General features: G+C 38.0%; 1 protein-coding gene across 2 annotated transcripts in view; it reads left to right on the top strand.

Moving 5' to 3' along the window:
- ZYG11B (zyg-11 family member B, cell cycle regulator) overlaps positions 1-22037 on the top strand; it is a 74141-nt gene that overhangs the window by 8665 nt on the left and 43439 nt on the right. For both annotated transcript variants that reach the window (XM_020871388.2, XM_070468151.1), the window contains exon 2: positions 17430-17595. In XM_020871388.2, coding sequence (XP_020727047.1) covers positions 17430-17595 — 166 coding nt within the window. The remainder of the gene's footprint in view (positions 1-17429; positions 17596-22037) is intronic.

The raw sequence follows: 22037 nt of genomic DNA, 5'->3' as shown, positions 1-22037 counted from the left end.
GAGAACAATATACCTGTTCCTTTACTACTAGCACAAGGGGGGAAAAACTCCATAAACTAAAAAGAAATATCCCATGGAGTACTACTAAAAGGAGGAGTCAAAGATTGTTTCAGTATCTTGAAGTGTCTTATATCCATGAAGTCAAATGACACTGTCTGCTTTTCAATCCCATTGTTTAATTTTATTGCTAGACTTGGGACTTAATATTTCTCTCTGAACATATGGTCTCTTTCTCTAGGGGCAAATAAATACTTTAAACACACCTAACAATAAGTTTGTGTTGACTGTTCATTTACTCATTCAATAAACATTTAGTGCCTATCTGTTAGACATTCTTCTTGGCTCTGGGAATATAGCAGTGAACAAAACATAGTGTTTGTTTTATGGAGTTTGCATTGTATAGTAATAGCTAACAATTATTGAGCATTTATGGCTTCCTTGGTGGCTCAGATGGTAAAGAATCTGCCTGCAGTGTGGGAGACCCAGGTTTGATCCCTGGGTCGAGAAGATCCCCTGGAGAAAGAAATGGCAGCCCCCTCCAGTATTCTTGCCTGGAGCATTTCATGGACAGAGGAGCCTGGCGGGCTACAGTCCATGGGATCACGACACGACTGATTGACTAACACACACACATACATACACACTGAGCATTTAGTATATGCCAGTCACTGTTCTAAGTGCCTTACACCAAAAATTTGTTTATGACAACAATCCTGTGATGTAGGTACTGTTATTGTGTGTTTTTATAGATCAGGAAACTGAGGTACAGGGAGATTAAGTCCTCATGCCTAAAGTTACATCGTTTTGTAAGTGGTAGAGCTGGCATTTTAATCCAGGCAGTCTTACTTTCAAACCCACACTTTTTACTGCAGTATTTATCGCATAGTCCCTCAAGAGAGATGTCAGTAAAAAAATTATTTCTAATACTGAAGTTGTCAAGTTTGTGATCTTTGTAGTCACCTGGTTATTGGCCCAATCTTTAGGAAAAAATCATCTGGGGATATAGAAAAACTAAACCACTATCAGAGCCTTTGTTTTCTGTTGGATGATCTGTCAGTCCTAGGAACATTTCAGGTAGGAGATAAGATCTTGAACCTGATTCATGAATCAGAGCTGAGACAACTACATAAAGCCAAGACCCTAACACCTAACGTCACGCCATTGGTAAACATAAGAGTAAAAAATATCTGCCTCATGGTGTAGGGAAACAAAGGAGCTTACTTGTCTTGACATGGTCTCTGGATGGGAATAGTCTTTCTTTTGAGAATTTACAGTCATGAACTTTCTGCCTTATGTGTCTGAAACTTGAACTTATATAACTTGTGCAAGGTCATGGCTATTAAGTAGGAAGGGAACATTTACTGAGTAATTACTCTGCCAGGCATTGTGCTGGGGGCTTTAAAAACACTTTCTCTCTTCATCCTGACAATAGCACCATGAGATAAGTACTAATATTATCCCCATTCTACAAAGGATAGGACAGAGGTTCAGAAAAGCTAAATAATTTGCAGTGTAACACCACTGAATTCAAATCCAGGTCGTGTATTCTTCCTACTAAACACAGGGTCTCTGGAAACATCATTTCATTTTTGTGCCTCAGCTTCCTTAACTGTGAAATGAAATTTGTAATATTTTCCCTTTTACTTCATAAGGTTATTATAGGTATCAAATAATATAAAGGATGTGAACTTGATTTTTTTGCTGTTAGATACTGTTCCTGGTATCATCCATAAAGTGTATTTTTCCTTTTAATTAATTAATCAAAAGGGAAACCTCATTATTTAATAGTTTTGAAGTCCACAAGGTCTGTCTTGAGGAATTAAGGCAGTCTTACTATTTTTTTTATCAGATGTTTCCTGAAGTAGTTTCTTGAGGAGAAATAAAATTAATTCTGAGATAAGTTGTCATCCAGTAGCTTACTAATTCATTCAACAAGTAAGTTATCTGATGCATTTTTTGGACTTTAGGTCCTAAGTGTAAAAGATGCCTGATCGATGAGGACTTCATTTTTTATCAGTCTAGCAACAGTGGAAGCTCCAGTCTCCTCCAGCAGTAGACTACAGTTGGAGTATGTAGTCAATTCCCAGTGTCCCCCATGTCCCCACTTGCTAGAAATGGGTAGACCACTGCTCAGAATGCTGAAATGCTTCTTTGACCCTGGTGACATAGTAACAGAGTGAAGCTTTTACATATAGAAAACAAACCAACCAACAAATTATAAAACTTACTCATGGGGAAGTGACCGAGTATGCCTCTAGCTGAATATTGCATAGATGACTAAATACATCAAGAAAGGAGAATATAAGAAAGAAAATTAAAAAATTAGGAAGATTAAAAGAAAGCCATGAGAAGGTTAGGAAGAGCTGATGAGTATCAGCATGTGATTCCTCAAAGACTCTTTAGGAAGAAGTCTGTTCTTTTGTTTGATACTTGGAAGTGTTACAGATCTCCTACTACATACGTACAAATATAGCTTATTGTATTTCCCATAATTTGGAAGAGAGATTTGTAATCAGTGCTTCAGCACTGTTGTATTGAGGTGATGGTTTTTTTTTATTGTTACTAGTTTTGTGTCTTAATTAAAAATTATCATTGATTTATTCTAGTGTGTGGTTATATATATATTTGTACTAATAGAACTTTTGACATAAAAATTTCCAGATTTAGACTTTGACAGTGTTTTGTAACTTGAATAGGAAACATCCATTTTTCTCGGTGAAGCAAATGTCTGTTAAGATTCCCTTGTAGTGATATTGTTAATACGGTTTTGCATTGGAACTTGGGAACCAGGAGGGATGGATAGGCTATGAGGTCTTTTTGCCCCACTTATGTGGATCTTAGACAAAAAGCATTTGAGAACTACTAACTCCTTGAATTCGTAGTCTTTAGAGGGAGACGGCCATCTAAACAAGTTAAAGTTATACAGTGGGTAATTGTAATAGAACTGTATAGAGAATGTCATGTGATTATATCACTTGTATTTTGGGATATGAGGAACAGCTTCATGGAGCAGTGGACATGTGTCCTGGCTCTTGGAGTGTCGGAAGGAATTTGATAGCCGAGATGTGGAGAAGGGTACTCTAAGGAGAGAGGACATCATGTATTAAGAAAGGGAGGCATGACCGACTACCACCAGTAACATTCCTTCTCTGAACCTCAGCTTCTTCAACAAAGGTAATCTCTTTTCTCCTTACTTCATAGAATCATAATGATTGTTTTCAAAGACTTCATATTTATTTATTCATTTAAAGTTATTTTTGATTGCACTGGGTCTTCGTTGTTGCACACAGGCTTTCTCTAGTTGTGGTGAGCAGGGGTTACTCTGGTTGCGGCATGCGGGCTTTTCATTGCAGTGGCTTCTCGTTGCAGAGCACGGGCTCTCGGTGCTCAGGGCTCAGTACTGTGGCTCACGGGCTCTAGGGCACAAGCTTGGTGGTTGCGGCACGTGGATTTAGTTGCTCTGCAGCATGTGGGATCGTTCCAGGCCAGGGATAGATCTGGTGTCCTGTGCATCGCAAGGTAGATCCTTAACCACTGGACTACTGAAAAGACACTATAAATTGAAGAGTTAGACGGCTGTTAAATGATGAAGGTGTGGACCTACATCTTGGCTTTTGTAGTGCAAACTCTTAGTCTCATTATTACTTTTTTCCCTTTTCCTCATTTGAAAGCCTTCTGTGTCTCCTCTAGGTAGTGTCATCTCAGTACCTCTCCTAACTTCCGTTCAGTCCAGTTGTTCTTTATTTTTGTTGTTTTTTTTCTTTTGTTGTTCCTTCAAGATTCTGCTTTGTGGTGTCTAAAGACAGGAGCAGAAGAGAAGATACATGTTTATATACCTAGCTTTAATAGCAGGAAAAGTTCTTTAATTGTTTATGTGTAACTATTTAAGCTATGATCCTCGTTGTTTAGCTTCAGAGCAGTGTCATAATCTATGGAACATAATCCTTCAGCCAAAAAGTCATTGAGTAATCACTCAGAGTCTTTATTTGCAGAATTTTTGGACACCTGAAATAGAACAGAGTTCACAGATATACTTCTTAAAATTCCCTTTTTATTTCCTATTTCCTTCCCTTTCTGTACGTCATAACCATCCCCCTGCATTTCCCCTGAAACCCTTCTCAAGATACCCTTTCCATCCCAGTCCATCATTGTTAGATGGTAAAACCTCGGAAATGTGTGATGCATAGGGAAAGGGTGTAGGAGCACTGGTGAGAAGTTACATTATGACCAATTTAGGAAAAATAAAAATGTGTGTGTACATGTGTGTGGGCTTCCCTGGTAGCTCAGCTGGTAAAGAATCCGCCTGCAATGCAGGAGGCCCTGGTTTGATTCCAGGGTCCAGAAGGTCCCCTGGAGAAGGGATAGGCTACCCGCTCCAGTATTCTTGGGCTTCCCTGGTGGCTCAGCAGGTAAAGAATCCACCTGCAGGGATAGGGATGGGGAACACATGTAAATCCATGGCTGATTCATGTCAATGTATGACAAAAACCACTACAATATTGTAAAGTAATTAGCCTCCAACTAATAAAAATTAATGGAAAAAAAAAAAAAAAGAAACCACCTGCAATTCGGGAGACCTGGGTTTGATCCCTCGGTTGGGAAGATCCCCTGGAGGAGGACGTGGCAACCCTCTCTAGTATTCTTGCCTGGAGAATCCCTATGGACAGAGGAGCCTGGTAGGCTGCAGTCCATGGGACTGCAGAGTCGGACATGACTGAGCGACTAAGCACAGAACACCGTGTATATTTTCATTCATAATTAATATAATTTTAATTATATGTATAATTAAATATAAAAGGTCTATTATAAAGTCTAATATGAAAGGTCTATTCTTACTAGTTTGAATACATATACTGAAAAGTATAACTATCATTGATAAAATAGACACTGATTTTTGGTTGTTTTGAAATATATGAAAAGCACAAGTGTGAACACAGCTCTTTTTTTCAACATTTTCACAAGTTTTTGCTTTTTCTCTCATTTTTAATAACAGATACTTTCAGGGATTTCCCTGATGGTCCAGTGACTAAGACTCTGTGCTCCCAAAGCAGGGGACCAGGTTCGATCCCTGGTCAGGGAACTAGATCTCACATGTTGCAACTAAAACCCAGTCCAGTCAAATAAATAAATAAAAATAAATATTATTTTTTAAAAAATAATAATTCGATACATTTAGAAGACCATAGAAAACATTTATGTAAGCCACGAAACATAGTAAACAAACGTCTAAAAACCAGCATCCAACTTAAGAAATAGAAGATAAGCACTTCCATTTTTTCCTCTGTGTGCCCCATTGTTTTATGCTACTTCCTCCCACCCCCAAACTATCCACTATCCTTTTTAATTTTAAATCTTTCCCTTGCTCTTCTTTATAGGTTTACTATAACATTGTTTAGTTTAGAAGTAGCTATATAATCTTCTGAAATTTACTCAGTCGTGTCCGACTCTTTGCGACCCCATGGACTATATGGTCCATGGAATTCTCCAGGCCAGAATACTGGAGTGGGTAGCCGTTCCCTTCTTCAGGGGATCTTCCTAACCCAGGGATCGAACCCAGTCTCTTGCATTGCAGGCTGATTCTTTACCAGCTGAGCCACAAGGGAATCCTATTCCTGTATAGATGTTTAGTTGAAATCTTGCTGCATATACAGTTTTTATTTAGCTTAGATTAACTTTATTAGCATTTTACTGTCTTTAACCAACAAAGATCTACTGTGTAGCACATATACAGTGCTCTACTCCGTTATGGGCCAGCCTGGATGGGAAGGGGGTTGGGGGGAGAATGGATACATGTATGTGCATGGCTGAGTCCCTTAGCTCTTCACCTTAAACTACCACAATATTGTTAATTGGCTATATCCAAATACAAAGTAAAAAGTTTAAGGTTTGAAAAAAAAAAACAAACAGAAAAACTTAGCCCAAGCAAACTCAAAGGTGTTTGATTATAGCTCAAGAAAACTTGAATTCTGAACAAAAATTATTACTCTACTACTGGAAAAATTCATTGAAGAATTCACATAGCACATATCTAAGAAGTAAAATTTTTTTCCAGAAGTGAAGTTTAGAGACAGAAAATAAAAATAGTTTTGACATTGTATCCTTCTCACACATACACATAACTGAAATTGAATAACTTTTCATTGTTTCATCATTTTAGAATAAAATGTGAAAAAGATACTTTAAAGACTGGGTTCTAAAAAAGAGTTATTCATAAACATATTACTATGTAATTATCTATATAGTTGATATACCATAATTTGCTTGCCATTTCCCCCATTTTAGAATTTTTATATGTATTTTAGGGGGGAGGTTAGAAAAACTGTGAATAAGTCTCTTTGCGCAAATTCCTTTGTTAACATTTCTGGTTCCCTCCACCCTCCATCCCCCACCCCCTTTTTTAAACATTTTTTTCTTTTTTGTTTCTGGTAAATTCTTAGCTGAGGCCCTGGATCCAGGGACTGGGTGTTTTTAAGATTGTAATTAAGTCTTTTATATCCAGAGAAATTGTGACAATTTATACTTTAAGCAGCAGTATTTGAGAGGACCAGTTTGAGGGTATACATAATTTGAATGATTGACAATGTCAGGATTTTATCCAGTTCCAGAAAACACCGTGTTAACAAAAAAAATTAAAGAGCTGTGCTGTTCTTTCAGACTGTTGTTATTTTTCCTGTTTTCCATAGGATATTTTTTCAGCCACTGTTGAGGGACCACGTCATTCTGCCTGCTCTACATGTGATAGTTAATTACAGGGCTTAGTTATCCTGTCTGATCACTCCTCTGAGAATTTCTCTCTTCTGTGACTCAGCTGTCACCAGTAGGGGGTGATATTTAAATCTGTATGTTCAGCTCAGTTCTTTCACAAGCATTTTTAGTTCCTTTTCTGTCCTTACCTAAGCAGATAGACTCTTCACAGCCTTAACAAATTCCCTTGAAGAAATAAGTTTTGCCTTGTCTTCTTTTCAGTCTTGTCAGTGAGAGCATGGGAGTATTCATTCCTATTTCATTTTTTATTTTCTGACTTTTTTTTTACAATTTCAGACTTAAAAAGTTGCAGAAATAACATGAATTCTCATATAGACATTCACCCAGATTCTCCAAATGTTAGCATTTTATCTTGTGTGCTTATCTGTGCTATTTCTACACACACACACACTTCGTTAACGACTACTTTAAATCATGGCATGTTTTATTTTTTTTTAAACCTCTATTTCTCTGTCTTCCACCCATTTCCCTCCTTCATCTGACAGCACTCTATGGAATAGGAAAAATTAGAATTAAATATGTTGGTTCAAGGCCTAATTCTGCTACATTTTTAACTTGATGAACTTGGGTACATTGTTCTTTCTGACCTCCAGTATCCTCATATACAAAATAGTGTCTATTATACCAGCTCCACAAGTCTGCTATGAGAGGCAAATACATGTCAGAAGGATTCTGTAGGAATGCTGGTGAGTCCAGAGAACACTTGAGTATCTAGGAGAGTGCCAGGCATTATGCTGCTGCTGCTGCTGCTGGGTCACTTCAGTCGTGTCTGACTCTATGTGACCCCATAGACGGCAGCCCACCAGGCTCCGCCGTCCCTGGGATTCTCCAGGCAAGAACACTGGAGTGGGTTGCCATTTCCTTCTCCAATGCATGAAAGTGAAAAGTGAAAGGGAAGTCGCTCAGTCGAGTCCAACTCTTCACGACCCCATGGACTGCAGCCTACCAGGCTCCTCTGTCCATGGGATTTTCCAGGCAAGAGTACTGGAGTGGGGTGCCATTGCCTTCTCCGGCATTATGCTGCTGCTGCTGCTAAGTCACTTCAGTCATGTCCGACTCTGTGCGACCCTAGAGATGGCAACCCACCGGCTCCCCCATCCCTGGGATTCTCCAGGCAAGAATACTGGAGTGGGTTGCCATTTCCTTCTCCAGGCATTATGCTGCTGCTGCTGGGTAACTTCAGTCGTGTCTGACTCTATGTGACTCCATAGATGGCAGCCCACCAGGCTCCACCGTCCCTGGGATTCTCCAGGCAGGAACACTGGAGTGGGTTGCCATTTCCTTCTCCAAGGCATGAAAGTGAAAAGTGAAAGGGAAGTCGCTCAGTCGAGTCCGACTCTTCACGACCCCATGGACTGCAGCCTACCAGGCTCCTCTGTCCATAGGATTTTCCAGGCAAGAGTACTGGAGTGGGGTGCCATTGCCTTCTCCGAGGCATTATGCTAGGCACTGGGAATTCAGAAATCAGCACCTGTTTCCCGTTTGGTCACTTACTGCATCTTGTCAATTCTTCCTTCAAATTGTTTTTCACTTTGGATTTTTTTCCCCATTTTCCTTGCTTCTACCCTAATCCACAGCATTATCACCACTAGTGTGAGTCACTGTAACAACCAGCTGGTCCCCAAGTTGTTTTTTGGCATTTATGTCAGTGCCAAACTGATAAGTGTTCTGAGTATGGTAAAGTATGGGGCTTCCCAGGTGGCTCAGTGGTAAAGAATCCCACCTGCCAATGCTGGAGCTGCGGGAAACTCAGGTTTGATCACTGAGTGGGGAAGAGCCCCTGGAGGAGGAAATGGCAACCTACTCCAGTATTCTTGCGGGGTAATCCTGGGAACAAAAGAGCCTGGTGGGCTACCATCCATGGGGTCTCAAAGAGTGGGACAGACTGTAGCAACTGAGCACATGGTAAGTGGGGGTGCATGCGTGCTATCCCTTCAGTGGTGTCGGACTCTTTGCGACCCTATGGACTATAGCCCACCAGGCTCCTCTGTGTATTGGATTCTCCAGGCAAGAATACTAGAGAAGATTGCCATTTCCTTCTCCAGAGAATCTTCCCGACCCAGAGCTCGAACCCATGTCTGTCACATATTATAGTGGAAAAGATACAGACTTCATAATAAGAAGATCTAGGGTTACATCCAGAGAAGGCAATGGCAACCCACTCCAGTACTCTTGCCTGGAAAATCCCATGGACAGAGGAGCCTGGTGGGCTGCAGTTCATGGGGTCGTGAAGAGTCGGACATGACTGAGCAACTTCACTTTCACTTTTCACTTTCAGGCATTGGAGAAGGAAATGGCAATCTACTCCAGTGTTCTTGCCTGGAGAATCCCAGGGACGGGGAAGCCTGGTGGGCTGCCATCTATGGGGTCATGCAGAGTCGGACGACTGAAGCGACTTAGCAGCAGCAGCAGGGTTACATCTTTGTCCCACTTCTTATAAATAGTGTGATTCTGGGCAAATCTCTTTATCACTATTCCAATTTGAACTCTTTCTCTTTTAACAGGTAAATATCAGGGAGTGTGCTGGGTGCTAAGGATATACAAAAAGAGTTAATATGTTCCTTGAACTTGAAGAGCATCATGATCTAGTAGGGGAAACAGATACAGTCATAAATAACTATGGTGTAACAGAAATTATAAAAGAAACTGCCTTTGGAGTCAGAAATAAAGAGCAGCTTCTGTAGTGGTAGAAGCATAGCCTTAACTCTGGAATCAGATTGCCTGGGGTCTAATCCTGGCTTTGGCACCTATTAGCTGTATCATCTTGGCAAATTAATAACTCCTTAAGTTTCAGTGTCTTCATAAAATAGGGGATACTGGTACAATTTTAATGAGAAGGAAATGAAATTATACATGTAATGTACTTAGTATAGTTTATTGCATATAGTACATAGGATATATGAGCAAATAAAGTCCTATGATTATGATATTATTATAGTGTAATGGTTTAAGAGCTTGAAAATATAGGTTTGGCCTCATTTTTTAGTTGGAGTTCCAGTTTATCAACCTGCTGGCCGTATGTGTGTATATCTATATGTGTTTTTTTTTTTCTTTAACCTAAACCTCAGTTTCTTCATTAAAATGTATATTGTAATGGTGCTTGTTTCATAGAACCTAGAAATTCAAAGAGCTCATGTATCTAGAGAGCTGTGAAGCAGGATCTGAGACAGTGTTTCATGAAAAATGTGTGTGTGTGTGTGTGCGCACGCGCGTGCACGCTCTGTCACTACAATAATAGCTCTTTTTTTTTTTTTTTACAATGATAGCTCTTGTAATTTTTATTCTTGCTCTGCCTTCTGCTGGCTCTTTTATCTTTCACAGTAAATTAATCTTTCTGAGCCTTAGTTTACCTGTTTTGTTCAAAGCAGGTTATTCTGAAGATTGCAAATGTATATGTAAAGTTGCTGGATTGTGCCTGTCCCCACACAGCTGTCATTCAATACATAGTAGCTAACAGGACTGGAGTGACTTAGCAGCAGCAGCAGCTAATAGATAATGGTGCAAATTAATCTCCCAGGTGCTGAGTCAAATTAATTCTGCCCTGGAAATTAGGAAGGGCATCATAGAAGTAGTGAGGTTTGACTGATTGCTGAAGGATGTGTCAGATTTTGCCACAGAGAAGGACTCATCTAAAAAAAGTTTCAGAGATGTGAAAATGCTTGACACAGTGCTTAGGAAGAGATGGTAAATAGTAGGTTGCATTCGGGAACATTGAGTTTCGTGTATCTGGTTAGTAAGATGGTTAGAGGGAGAAGGGAACAGTAGAAAATGAGGCTGGGAAGGAAGGCTGGAGCCAGTTAGTAAAGGTTTTGGATACCTTGCTATAATGTTTATATTTTATTCTCTAGGTCTCTTTGCCAACTTCCTACATCAGAGGAAACTTGATTTCTGGGAGATAGAAAGCGGATTTACTTGAAACCAGTGTTACAGATAGTAATTTCTTGGTAATTTTGTGTTTTACCTTAAAATTCATGCAGTTTTTTGCCTTTTACTTAATACATTTGTTTCAGTACAAAAATATTTTTATTAGTTATATAACTTGGTTCCCTTTCCCCCAAACTCCCATACTCTTATCCCCTCAAATAATCTTTTGAGTGTGTTTGATGTTCTAAACACAATCACCCAGGTTTCTTTCCCCTCCGCCTGTGTTTCCAGTGCTATGCAAAATGCAGCGCCCCTCTGTCCAGAACCTAGTCCCCAGGGAGTTCCAGCAAATCTTTAAGCTTTACAAAAAAACAGAAAGTAACATTTGGAAATACAATTAAACCATGTAGCCTATTCCATTTATTTATTTATGAAGTTCATTTATCTCTTGTATAAAATTGTTTTCCTTAGTTAAAAAAAAAAGTGTCAAGTTAATACTGTAGATTTAATCCCATGGCACACTCCTGCTGGGGAGCCTCTTGAAATGTGTTCCAAACATGAGAACTGTGGTTATGGATGATATGGAACCTTTGAAATTTTTTTAGAAGAGTGATAGGATAAAAGCTATGCAGTGAAGAGTTGTTTTGGTCCAGATTGAGTAGAAGCCACTTCAGTTAATTAAAAAAAGAAACTTTCTCGTTTGTTCTTCCTAGAAATTTAGTCTTTGAACTGTGTGGATTACCTTATGATCCAAACGAAACTGGACTTGGCCTCCTCTCCCTCCTGCTTTTTTTCTAGTAGGAGCTTTGTTTTTGCCTTTCCTGGAGTGTGCCTAATTGGTGAAGGGAAAAATCTCCCTGAGCAGGAATTTTCAACAGATGAATTGTTTAGACACTGAATTTCAGCTTCTGCTTTATCCCTTCTTTGTTAGTCCTTTGCTGCGGTTGTCTATTTAAAAATAAAGGGAATTACCTGGAAATTCTAGTGGTTAGAAGGTACTTTCACTTTTCACCATAGCCCAGGTTCAGTCCCCGGGTGGGGAACTCACGCCTTAATGTGGCCAAAAATAATAATAACAAAATTAAAATTACTGATCTCTCAATACTTCTGTGTTAGCTTAAAATACTGGAATTTGAGGAATCACAGACAGCAGTATAGTTTTTGGAGGAGATCTCAGATAACCTGAGTACAGTTCTAGTTTTGTCACTGGCTTGATATATATAACCTCTCTGTTGTTTTTCTTTAAATGAAGATGATTTTCCTTGTTCACATTACATAACTGCTTTCAGTATCAGGTGAGATAACATATTTAGAATTTGTTTATAAAGTTGAAAGATAGTATATTATGCTGGATAAGGGCTTAGGCTCTTGGAGCTACATTTCCTGGGTCTGAATCCTGACTCTGACCCTTGCAAGCTGTGTTTCCAGACATACTGCCATTATTCTGAGTTCTTTTGTTTCTATTTATCTCGTTGAATCCTCACAACAACTTTATGAAGTAGGCATTATTATTATCTGCATTATAAGATGAGAAAACTGAGGAGCAGGAAGTTTAGATAACTTGTATAATGTCACACAGTTAGCAAATGAAAAGTTGTAATTTGCACTCTAGTTCCAAAGCCCAGGTGGTTATTAGGCACATGTACTTCCCAATAGAAGAGCAGCTGACTAGAACAGTATTATTATGCTTACTAATAGGAATTAAATAGAGATAAGGTGAAGTTTTCTCTGAAAAGGAAAAATTCGTGGGGGTGGGTGAAAAAATTGTTTTTGTTCGTGAACATATTTTATCAATTGGAAAAAAATTTTTAGAATGATTAATTCAGTATTCTAAGTGTTCATATATTACTTCCCTGGGCTTGTCTGTTAAAAACTTCTAAATATTATGTATTCAGAGAATTCATGTCTCATCTCTGACAGCTACCCAACTTTCATTCATTTTCTTTTGTGAAATAGATTATTTTGAAACTTACCAACTGAGGTCAAAGGGTAGTTTGTTTCATCTGGGTGATGAATTATAAACATTTAGAAAGATGGTACAATGAAGAGTAGAAAAAGCAGGAAGAATTCGTACTTACAACACAATGCAAAATTCTATGATGCAGAAGCTGAATTTGAAGAATTACTTCCTCTGAACTTTTTCTTATGTGTTCTAGCTACATCTGGCTGCAGGGAAGAGAGGGATATATGACCTTTGTTACAGATGGTCCTATGCCCAAGTAAAAATAAAAGGTTTATTAACATGGAAGAAAAGAAGACCAAATTTCATGGTTGGTAGCTCACAGCCTCTGTTACATTGGGCCAACCATTTAACTTTTGTGGTCTGTTTTCTCATCTTATAAATAATATCTTTGTTGTCCACCTTACTCAGTTATTACAATATCAAATGTGTCAGTGTGAAAGCACTTTGTAAACTGTAAAATGTGTAACTTTTAATTCTAGAAATCACATGGTATATAGAAAATTTGATTTATTCGTAAAGATCAGTTCAGTTCAGTTCAGTTGCTCAGTTGTGTCCGACTCTTTGCGACCCCATGGACTGCAGCACGCCAGGCCTCCCTGTCTATCATCAACTCCCAGAGTTTACTCAAACTCACGTCCATTGAGTCGGAGATGCCATCCAACCATCTCATCCTCTGTCATCCCCTTCTCCCCCACGCCTTCAATCTTTCCCAGCATCAGGGTCTTTTCCAATGAGTCAGTTCTTCCCATCAGGTGGCCAAAGTATTGGAATTTCATCTTCAACATCAGTCCTTCCAATGAATATTCAGGACTGATTTCCTTAGCATTGACTGGTTGGATCTCCTTGCAGTCTAAGGGACTCTCAAGAGCCTTCTCTAACAGCACAGTGCAAAATCTTCAATTCTTTGGTGCTCAGCTTTCTTTATAGTCCAACTCTAACATCCATACGTGACTATTGGAAAAACCATAGCTTTGACTACACGGACATTTGTTGGCAAAGTAATGTCTCTGCGTTTTAATATGCTGTCTAGGTTGGTCATAACTTCCCTTCCAATGAGCAGGCGTCTTTTAATTTCATGGCTGCAGTCACCATCTGCAGTGATTTTGGAGCCCAAGAAAATGAAGTCTGTCACTGTTTCCAATGTTTCCCCATCTATTTGCCAGGAAGTGATGGGACCAGATGCCATGATCTTAAGTTTTCTGAACGTTGAATTTTAAGCCAACTTTTTTAGTCTCCTCTTTAACTTCCATCAGGAGGCTCTTTAGTTCTTCACTTTCTGCCATCAGGGTGGTGTCATCTGCATATCTGAGGTTATTGATATTTCTCCTGGCAATCTTGATTCCAGCTTGTGCTTCATGCAGCCCAGCGTTTCTCATGATGTACTCTGCATATAAGTTAAATAGGCAGGGTGACAGTGTACAGCCTTTACATACCCCTTTTCCTACTTGGAACCAATCTGTTGTTCCATGTCCAGTTCTAACTGTTGCTTCCTGACCTGCATACAGATTTCTCAAGAGGCAGGTCATATCATATAAAATAACTGCTAGAAATTTACCCAGAGTTAACTACTGTTAATATTTTGATGTATTTATTTCAGTTTTATATTTATAGTTTTGTAAACTAATTTTTGTGACTTTATTGAAATGTAATTCATATACCATTCAGTTCACCCATTTGAAGTGTACCCAATTCAGTGTGTGTGTTTTTTTTTTTAAAATTCAGTGGTTTTTGATATAGTTGTGCAACTACACAGTCAATTTCAGAATATTTTCAAATATTTCAATATTTCAATTTCAAAAAGAAGCTATGTACCCATTAGCATTTACTTACCATTTTCCTACAACCATTCCTCTCCATTAGCTCTAGGCATCCACCATTCTTTCTGTCTGTATAGATTTGCCTATTCTGGACATTCCACATAAATGTAATTCTGCATTATATGGTCTTTTGTGACTGGCTTCTTTCACTTAGTATAATGTTTTTGAGATCCATCTGTGATTCCATAATACAATGGAATAGTATTTCATTGTGTAAGTATACCATATTTTGTTTATCCATTCATAAGTCGATGATATTAGGCCATTTCCACTTTTCATCTATTATGAATAAAGCCTTTGTAAACATTTATGTTCAAGTTTTGTGTAACTTACATTTTCATTTCTCTTAAGTATATATTTAGTGGAATTGCAAGGTTATATGGCAATTGCTAGATTTTTTAAACCTTTTAGTTTATTTGTTCTTGGCTGTGCTGGGTCTTTATTGCTGTGTGGGCTTTTCTCTAGTTGTGGAGAGCAGGGGCTACTCTCCAGTTGTAGTGCCTGGGCTTCTCATTATGGTGGTTCTCTTGTTGCAGGCTGTACGGTGCACGGGCTTCAGTAGTTGTGGTATGTGGGCTCAGTAGTTGCGTCTCCTGGGCTCTAATGGGCAGGCTGAATCGGTGTGGTGCATGGGCTTGGTTGCATGTGGGATCTTCCCAGGTCAGGGATTGAACCCGTGTCTCCTGCACTGGCAGGAGTCTTCACCACTGAGCCACCAGGGAAGCCCCTGCTAGATTGTTTTCCAAAGTGGCTATACCGTTTTACATTTCCACTTGCAGGGTATGAGAGTTCCAGTTACTTCACTTCTTCACCAACACTTGTTTTTATCTGTCTTTTGGTTATAGCCTTAATAGGAAGTGTGAGATATTACTTCGTTGTGATTTTTATTTGCAGTTTTCTGATAACTAATGATGTTGAATGTCTTTCATGTGACTCTTGGTCATTTGTATTTCTTTGGAGAAATGTCTATTTATACCTTTGCCTGTCTTTGAGTTGTCTTTTTATAATTGAGTTGTAAGAATTATTTGTATAGTCTAGATACAAATCCCTTAACAGATACATGATTTTCAAATATTTTCTCCCATTTTTTGGGTTTTCTTTTCATTTTCTTGATGATGACTTTTGATGCAAAAGTTTTTTTGTTTTTATGAAGTCCAGTTTATCTGCTTTTTTCTTTGGTTGTTTGTGCTTTTGTTATCATGTCTAAGAAGTCACTCACCAATTCAAATCCAGGAAGGATTATACCAGTGTTTTCTTCTAAGAACCTAATAGTTTTAACTTTTACCTTTGGGCCTTTGATCCATTTTGAGTTAATTTTTATATGTGCTATGTGGAAGGACCCCATGTTCATCCTTTTGCATGTAGATGTCCAGTTATCCCAGCACTGTTTGTTGAAAAGCCTATTTTTTCCCCATTGAATTATCTTGACAGCCTTGTTTAAGTCAACTGATCATAAATATAAGAGTTTATTTCTGATCTTTCAATTCTATCTCATTGATTTATGTGTCTGTTTTTATGCCAGTACCATACTGCTTTGTTTACTGTAGTTTTATAGTAAGCTTTAAAACTGACAAGTGTGAGTCTTCCAACTTTGTTGTTCTTTTCAGAGATTGTTTTGGTTATTCTAGGTCCATTGTATTTCCATATGAATTTTAGGTCAGTTTGTTAATTTCTGCAAAAAAAGAAGCTGGAATTTTTTAGGGATTGTACTGAATGTAGATCAATTTAAAAATATTGTCTTCTGATCCATGAATATGAATGGATCAGAATGAATGGATGACTTTTATCAGGTTGAGGAAGTTCTATAAACTATGTATTTTTAAAAACTTACCTTGTATTATGAATATTTTTGTATTTGCATAATATATCTTTGAACTATAATTTTTAATGGCAGCATATTATTCAGCCATTAAAATGTCACATGTGTAGTATCAGTTTAATATGGTTAAGAGTTGTGTTCCTGAGTCATATTTTTTTTTTAAGATATTTTTATTTATTTATTTGGCTGCATCAGGTCTTCGTTGTGGCAGGGATCGAACCTGGGTCGCCTGCATTGGGAGCTCGGAGTCTTATCCACTGGACCACCAGAGAAGTCCCCCTAAGTCAGTTTTTAATTTGAAGTTACACTTTGTCAGTTATTGTGTGTAGAATACCTAGATGTTACTTTTCTGAGCCAGTTTTCAGTTATACAAAAATGAAAATAATGCTTCACTACTTAGTAAAGTAGGGGTGAGGAATGACTGAAATAATGGATAGTTTATATTAAACTCAGCAGAGTCATACAGAAAGCACCTAATGGATGGTAGCTGCTATAATTATATTTTAGTTACATTACTGTTATTGGGGACCTTAAAGAGTGTTTATTTCTGTAATCAAAACCCTTATACTTAAATCTTTGTGCTTATTTGATTAGTTCTGTATTCCTCAGATTGGAATAACAGCGTTAACCTTTTTCTTTTTTGAGGGTAACACCTGTAGCACATTCTTTCCTCCAAATAAACTGATCATATTTGAATTGTTAGGTTGGGATGGGAGTTTTGTGGGAGATCAAGTTGGAAAGTAAATTGGGGCTAGATTTTGGAAGGACTCGGGCATCATCAGTTTAACGATCGGTAAGATTTTTTTCTTTTGTGTTCAGGCCCATGCATCCCACTGATGTTTTGAGCAGTAGAGTGTCCTGGGATGGTAATTTAGGAAGATTACTCTGCTGTGCCATCTTCCCTAACCATCCTTGACTGATTAGGATACCTTGCTGTATGTTTACATGACTACCCAATATATCCTATACTATAGTATTTAATAGACTTTTAGTAAAAATGTGTTTAAATGTTTCTCTTCTCCTGCTTCTTGAGAACATGGATCATATGTTGTATTCCCACTGCCTAACATGGTATCTTGCACATGGTAGACACTTGAATAAAAGTACTTGTTGAACAAGTAAATGAATCTTTTGTTCTCTACTTTTCTGGAAACTAACTTGTTGGCTTTGGTTTTCCCTTTGTTTCTTCCTGGGATCCAAGGAGGAGGCATCTCCTTATTCCTTACTTGATATCTGCTTGAATTTCCTGACTACTCACCTTGAGAAGTTCTGCTCAGCAAGACAAGATGGAACATTGTGTCTGCAGGAACCTGGAGTATTCCCACAGGAGGTGGCTGATCGGCTACTTCAGACCATGGCTTTTCATGGTAATAAATAAACAGAGGAAACAAAAATTATGCCCTTTTAATTAGCATTGGATTTTGAAGTGCTGCTGTGGCCATTTGATTATTTTCATAGAAATAACAGAAAAGCCTAATTGAGGAAAAAGGATTTCATTTATTTTTGCCTACCTTGCCACTTATAGTATAATTTAAGTAAGCATTTTCTTTTCTAACCTGGCAAGTCCTTTTTTTTGTTTGTTTCTTCTATTTTGTTTTTGTGAGAAGCTATTCGCATGGCAAAAATAGCTTCTCTCCCAAAATAGCCATTTGGAAGTCAGCTGGTCTAAAATACCTTACAGTGTTATTTGGCAGCAAGAAAATCAATTAATGTTATAATGGAAAAACTAGTTTATGCTTTTGATCTTTGAAACAGGAAATCATAACTAATGTATTACTTCTGTCTTCAAAAACAAATTCTGAAAATAAATTGTGAAAGATTTATCTGTGAAGTTCTGATTATGCACAATATATTGAGAATTTTGTTACCTATGTATAAGTTCTAAGTTGAAAGATTCAATCCCTTTATATATTTTGGTGTGTAAACTCTTACAAGTAAGAAATACAATTTTTTCCACAACTATAAAATAGAATAAATATGGCAATAGTGATAATTATCATTTATTAATTGCTTCTTCCATGTAATATTAATGCCAGGCATTTTATACTTTTCTTGAATTTTCTCAAAAATTTATAAGGTAGCTATTTTTTTAGAAATATTTATTGATTTATTTAGCTGTGCCAGGTCTTAGTTGCTGTGTGTGGGAGCTTTCATTGCAGCCTGTGGGGTCTAGTTCCCCAACCAGGGACTGAACCTGTGCCCCCTGCATTGGGAGCACGCAGTCTTAACCACTGGACCACCAGGGAAGTCCCTAAGGTAGCTACTTTTATCCTGTTCATATACAGGTAAGGAAACTGAGATTCAGAGAAGTAACCTGTTAAGAGTCACACTGTTAGTAAATGATAGAGTCCTGGTTCAAATGCAGATCTGTTTTATTCTAAATCTGTTTTCTTTTCGCTGCCGCACAACATTCCTACTCCTACATTAGAGGTATTCTTGCTCCTGGATGGCTGAATATGGTATATACACTTTTGTTGTGACTTTAAATATATATGCCCACACATACATTCAAATATGTTTATAATTGTTATACTTTATTAAATATAGGGACTAGAAGGGACTTCCCAGGTGGCTCGGTGGTAAAGAGTCCACCTGCTAGTGCAGGAGACACAGGAAACTCAGTTTGGTCCCTGGGTTGGGAAGATCCTCTGGAGGAGGAAATGGCACCCACTCCAGTATTCTTACCTGGAAAATTCCATGGACTGGGAAGCCTGGTGGGCTACAGTCCATGCCAGTTGCAAAGAGTCAGCCACAACTGAGCAACTGAACACACATACATGTATTATATATACTTAAAGTCACAGCAAAAGTATATCCCATTATTTGATATACGTGTGTGTGTGTGTTCTATATATAGAGAGAAACAAGAGAGAGCACACACAAATGCAGATAGTGCGTCTGAAGGAAGGGTGGGAGGAAGAAGATGTCTGAATTCCTTGGTTTTCACTAAAGTTGCTCAAGTCTGTAGTCTCTTTGGTTTCTTCCAACCCGCTGAAGGAATGAGGGTAAATTTCAATAGGTATTATCCACATTTAAGTGAAAGATCCCTTACAAATAAGATTTAAAAGGTTATGCTAGTGCTAGCATTTCTTTCTGGTCTCAATTTAACGATTACACTTAGCAAGTTCAGTTTAAATATTTGTACATATAACTAGTCTTGTAAATAAAGAATAAATGTTAACTGAAGTTTTAACTTTCCCCAATTCCTTTTGAAATATTAACTATTGTTGATTAATAATAGCAGCTAACATTTGTTGAATGCTTATTATATACCAGGCACTGGTGAATGCTTTATATGAATAAAATAATGAAAGTAATTTTTAAGTACATATAACTAAATAATTGTCTTCCAGAGTATGAGTTTGGGAAGCTATATGCTTGATCAAAATGTGTTTTCTACCAGTTTTCTTCAAACTGACTTCAAATGAAGAAAGTGAGGGTCAAGAGAAACAGTGTGCTGCCCCATTTGTGTTTCCCCCATGTGATTACCTGTCTTATTCATCACATGCACGAATTCTTTAATCTCTTTGTGAAAATCATATCCACCTTCAAACAGTCAAGAGTGGATACTGCTAATAATACTGCAAAAGAAAAACCTCTGGACTGCTAGGGAATCCCTTATGAATGCGTTCAAAATTGCTAATATAAGTTTCTAATAGTGCAATGATTTTAGAAAATAATTTATTTTAAAAAATTTCCTTATTTACTCAATTCAAAGGATTAATGATATTGGTAGCAGTCCTTATTAAAATAAGCCTGATACTAAAGAGTTTTACTTACTTCATTCTAAGATTCTCTTGTCATACTCTTTGCTCATTGTACCTGTTGTCTCATTGCTAAAAATTTTCCAGGAAAGTTGTGTATAACATCTAGGAATCAGAATAAGAATTTTACCATCTAAAAAGATAATGCTGTTTAGCTGTTATTAATATAATATCTAACTATTAGCTATTAAGAATGTAATGTCTAATATGAATATTGTAGTGCTATAGTCATCCATGGACAGGTCTTATGTGAACGTGTTTTCATTTCTTTGGGATAGATGCCCAGGAGTGCTACTGTTGGGTCCTATTGTAGTTGCATGTTTAGGTTTTTAAAAACTGCCACACTGTTTATGGAATGGCTATGCCATTTTACACTCTTACCAATAGAAGACTGACTCAGTTTCTCTGCATACTTGCCAGCATTTGATGTTGTTATTATTTTTTTATTTGAGCCATTTTAATAGGTGTGTAGCCATTTCTTCAAATACTTGTTCAACCTTGCCCTATTCCTCCACTCTTTCTGTGACAAATAGCTGTGTTTAAATTTTTTTTTAAGTCTGTTTTTTTTTCCTGTTCTTTAGATTTGGATAGTTTCTGTTTTTTTTTTTTTGTTGTTGTTGTTTTAATCTTTTAGTTCACGAATTCTTTCCTTTGTTCCTTTTAGTCTGTTGTCGAATGCAACCATTATTGTATTTTTCAATTCTAAAATTTTCCTTTGGTTCTTCTTTATAACTTCTTCTTTTCTGAGGCTTTCTGTTTTCCATTTGTTTCAAGCTTGTTTGTAATTGCACAATTAAGCATTTTTATGATGGCTCCTTTAAGACCTTCATCAAATAATTTTAACATTGCTGGTTTTTCAGTGTTGACATCTATCATCTTTTTTCACTTTGAGATCTTACTGGTCCTTTGTATGATGAATGAATTTTTATTGAAATCTGGACATTTTGGATACAGTGTTATGAGACTGCTGTTTTTGTTTGTGTCTCTGACACCACTCTAGCAGTGGAAGGTGCCTTGTTATTGCCAGATTGGGATAAATATTCTTGTTCCCCACTTGACTTCTGTTGACATCTGAGACTGAGTGCTTCTCATTACTCATTACTGCTCTGCAGGGGATTGGAGTTCTGGTCCCCCACTAGTTCTTTACTGATAACCTCCCTAGCTGAGAGCCGTGTGAGTACTTCATTTCTCTTCTTCATTTGGCCTCCACTGACAGCATGTCGTAGGGAGGTGACCTCCTTACTTATTGTTGGGCACTGACGAAGTCTCAACTCTCCACTAGACTTCCTTTAATACCACCCCAGCTCGGAAAGGGAGAAGCACCTCATTACTGCCAGATGGACATGGAAGTCCTGGCTCCATACTCGACCTTCTCCTAGCACTTCTCTGAGGGGAGATTGTAGCAACTAGTTATAGCAGGAGTGAAAGTCTAGGTTCCCCTCTTGACATTTGCTGGTATAGATGAGGGTGAGGTTTTTGTTTATGTCTCTGACACCCTCATCCACTTCAGCAAATGTGCTGAGATAAAGTAATCACTTTGCTTCAGTCAAACACCAGAGACCTAGTGATGAACCAGAACACCAACCCCCTGCATAGCCATAATGAGGAGCACTATGTCTCAGGTGTCAACAGAAGTCAAGTGGGGGGACAAAAACATTTACCCTTGCTAGGCTGCCCTTTTCCTGGTACTTTGGCTAGAGTGAGCAGATTTTGTGGCCCCAGCAGGGGAGTGGCTGTTTTTGTGTGTGCTTGTTGGTATTTCCCAATTGCCAGCTTAAGTCTGGGATATATGGCACAGGGGAAAAATCAGGAACTCCACCGCATTGTTCTTTGTGTCCCAAGATCTTTAGCTGGCCTGCTTTCTTCTCTTGATCTTTCAGTGATCTAGCCTTATTCCTTGTCTTTTCCCACTTCCATACGTAAATCTTCAGAAATCAACCATGTTCCCACTTGTATCTAGGTTTTCCCCTGTATTCTTAAATTACCCTCACCTTTTTTCTCCATCTTTGAATTTTTCCTTCATCTTTGAAGGACCGTCTCAAGGA

The sequence above is a fragment of the Odocoileus virginianus genome, chromosome 5 (genome assembly GCF_023699985.2).
Source record: "Odocoileus virginianus isolate 20LAN1187 ecotype Illinois chromosome 5, Ovbor_1.2, whole genome shotgun sequence".
NCBI classification, from domain to species: Eukaryota; Metazoa; Chordata; class Mammalia; order Artiodactyla; family Cervidae; genus Odocoileus; species Odocoileus virginianus.
Note: the sequence above shows the minus strand (reverse complement) of the source record. Positions and strands in the feature narration are given on the sequence as shown.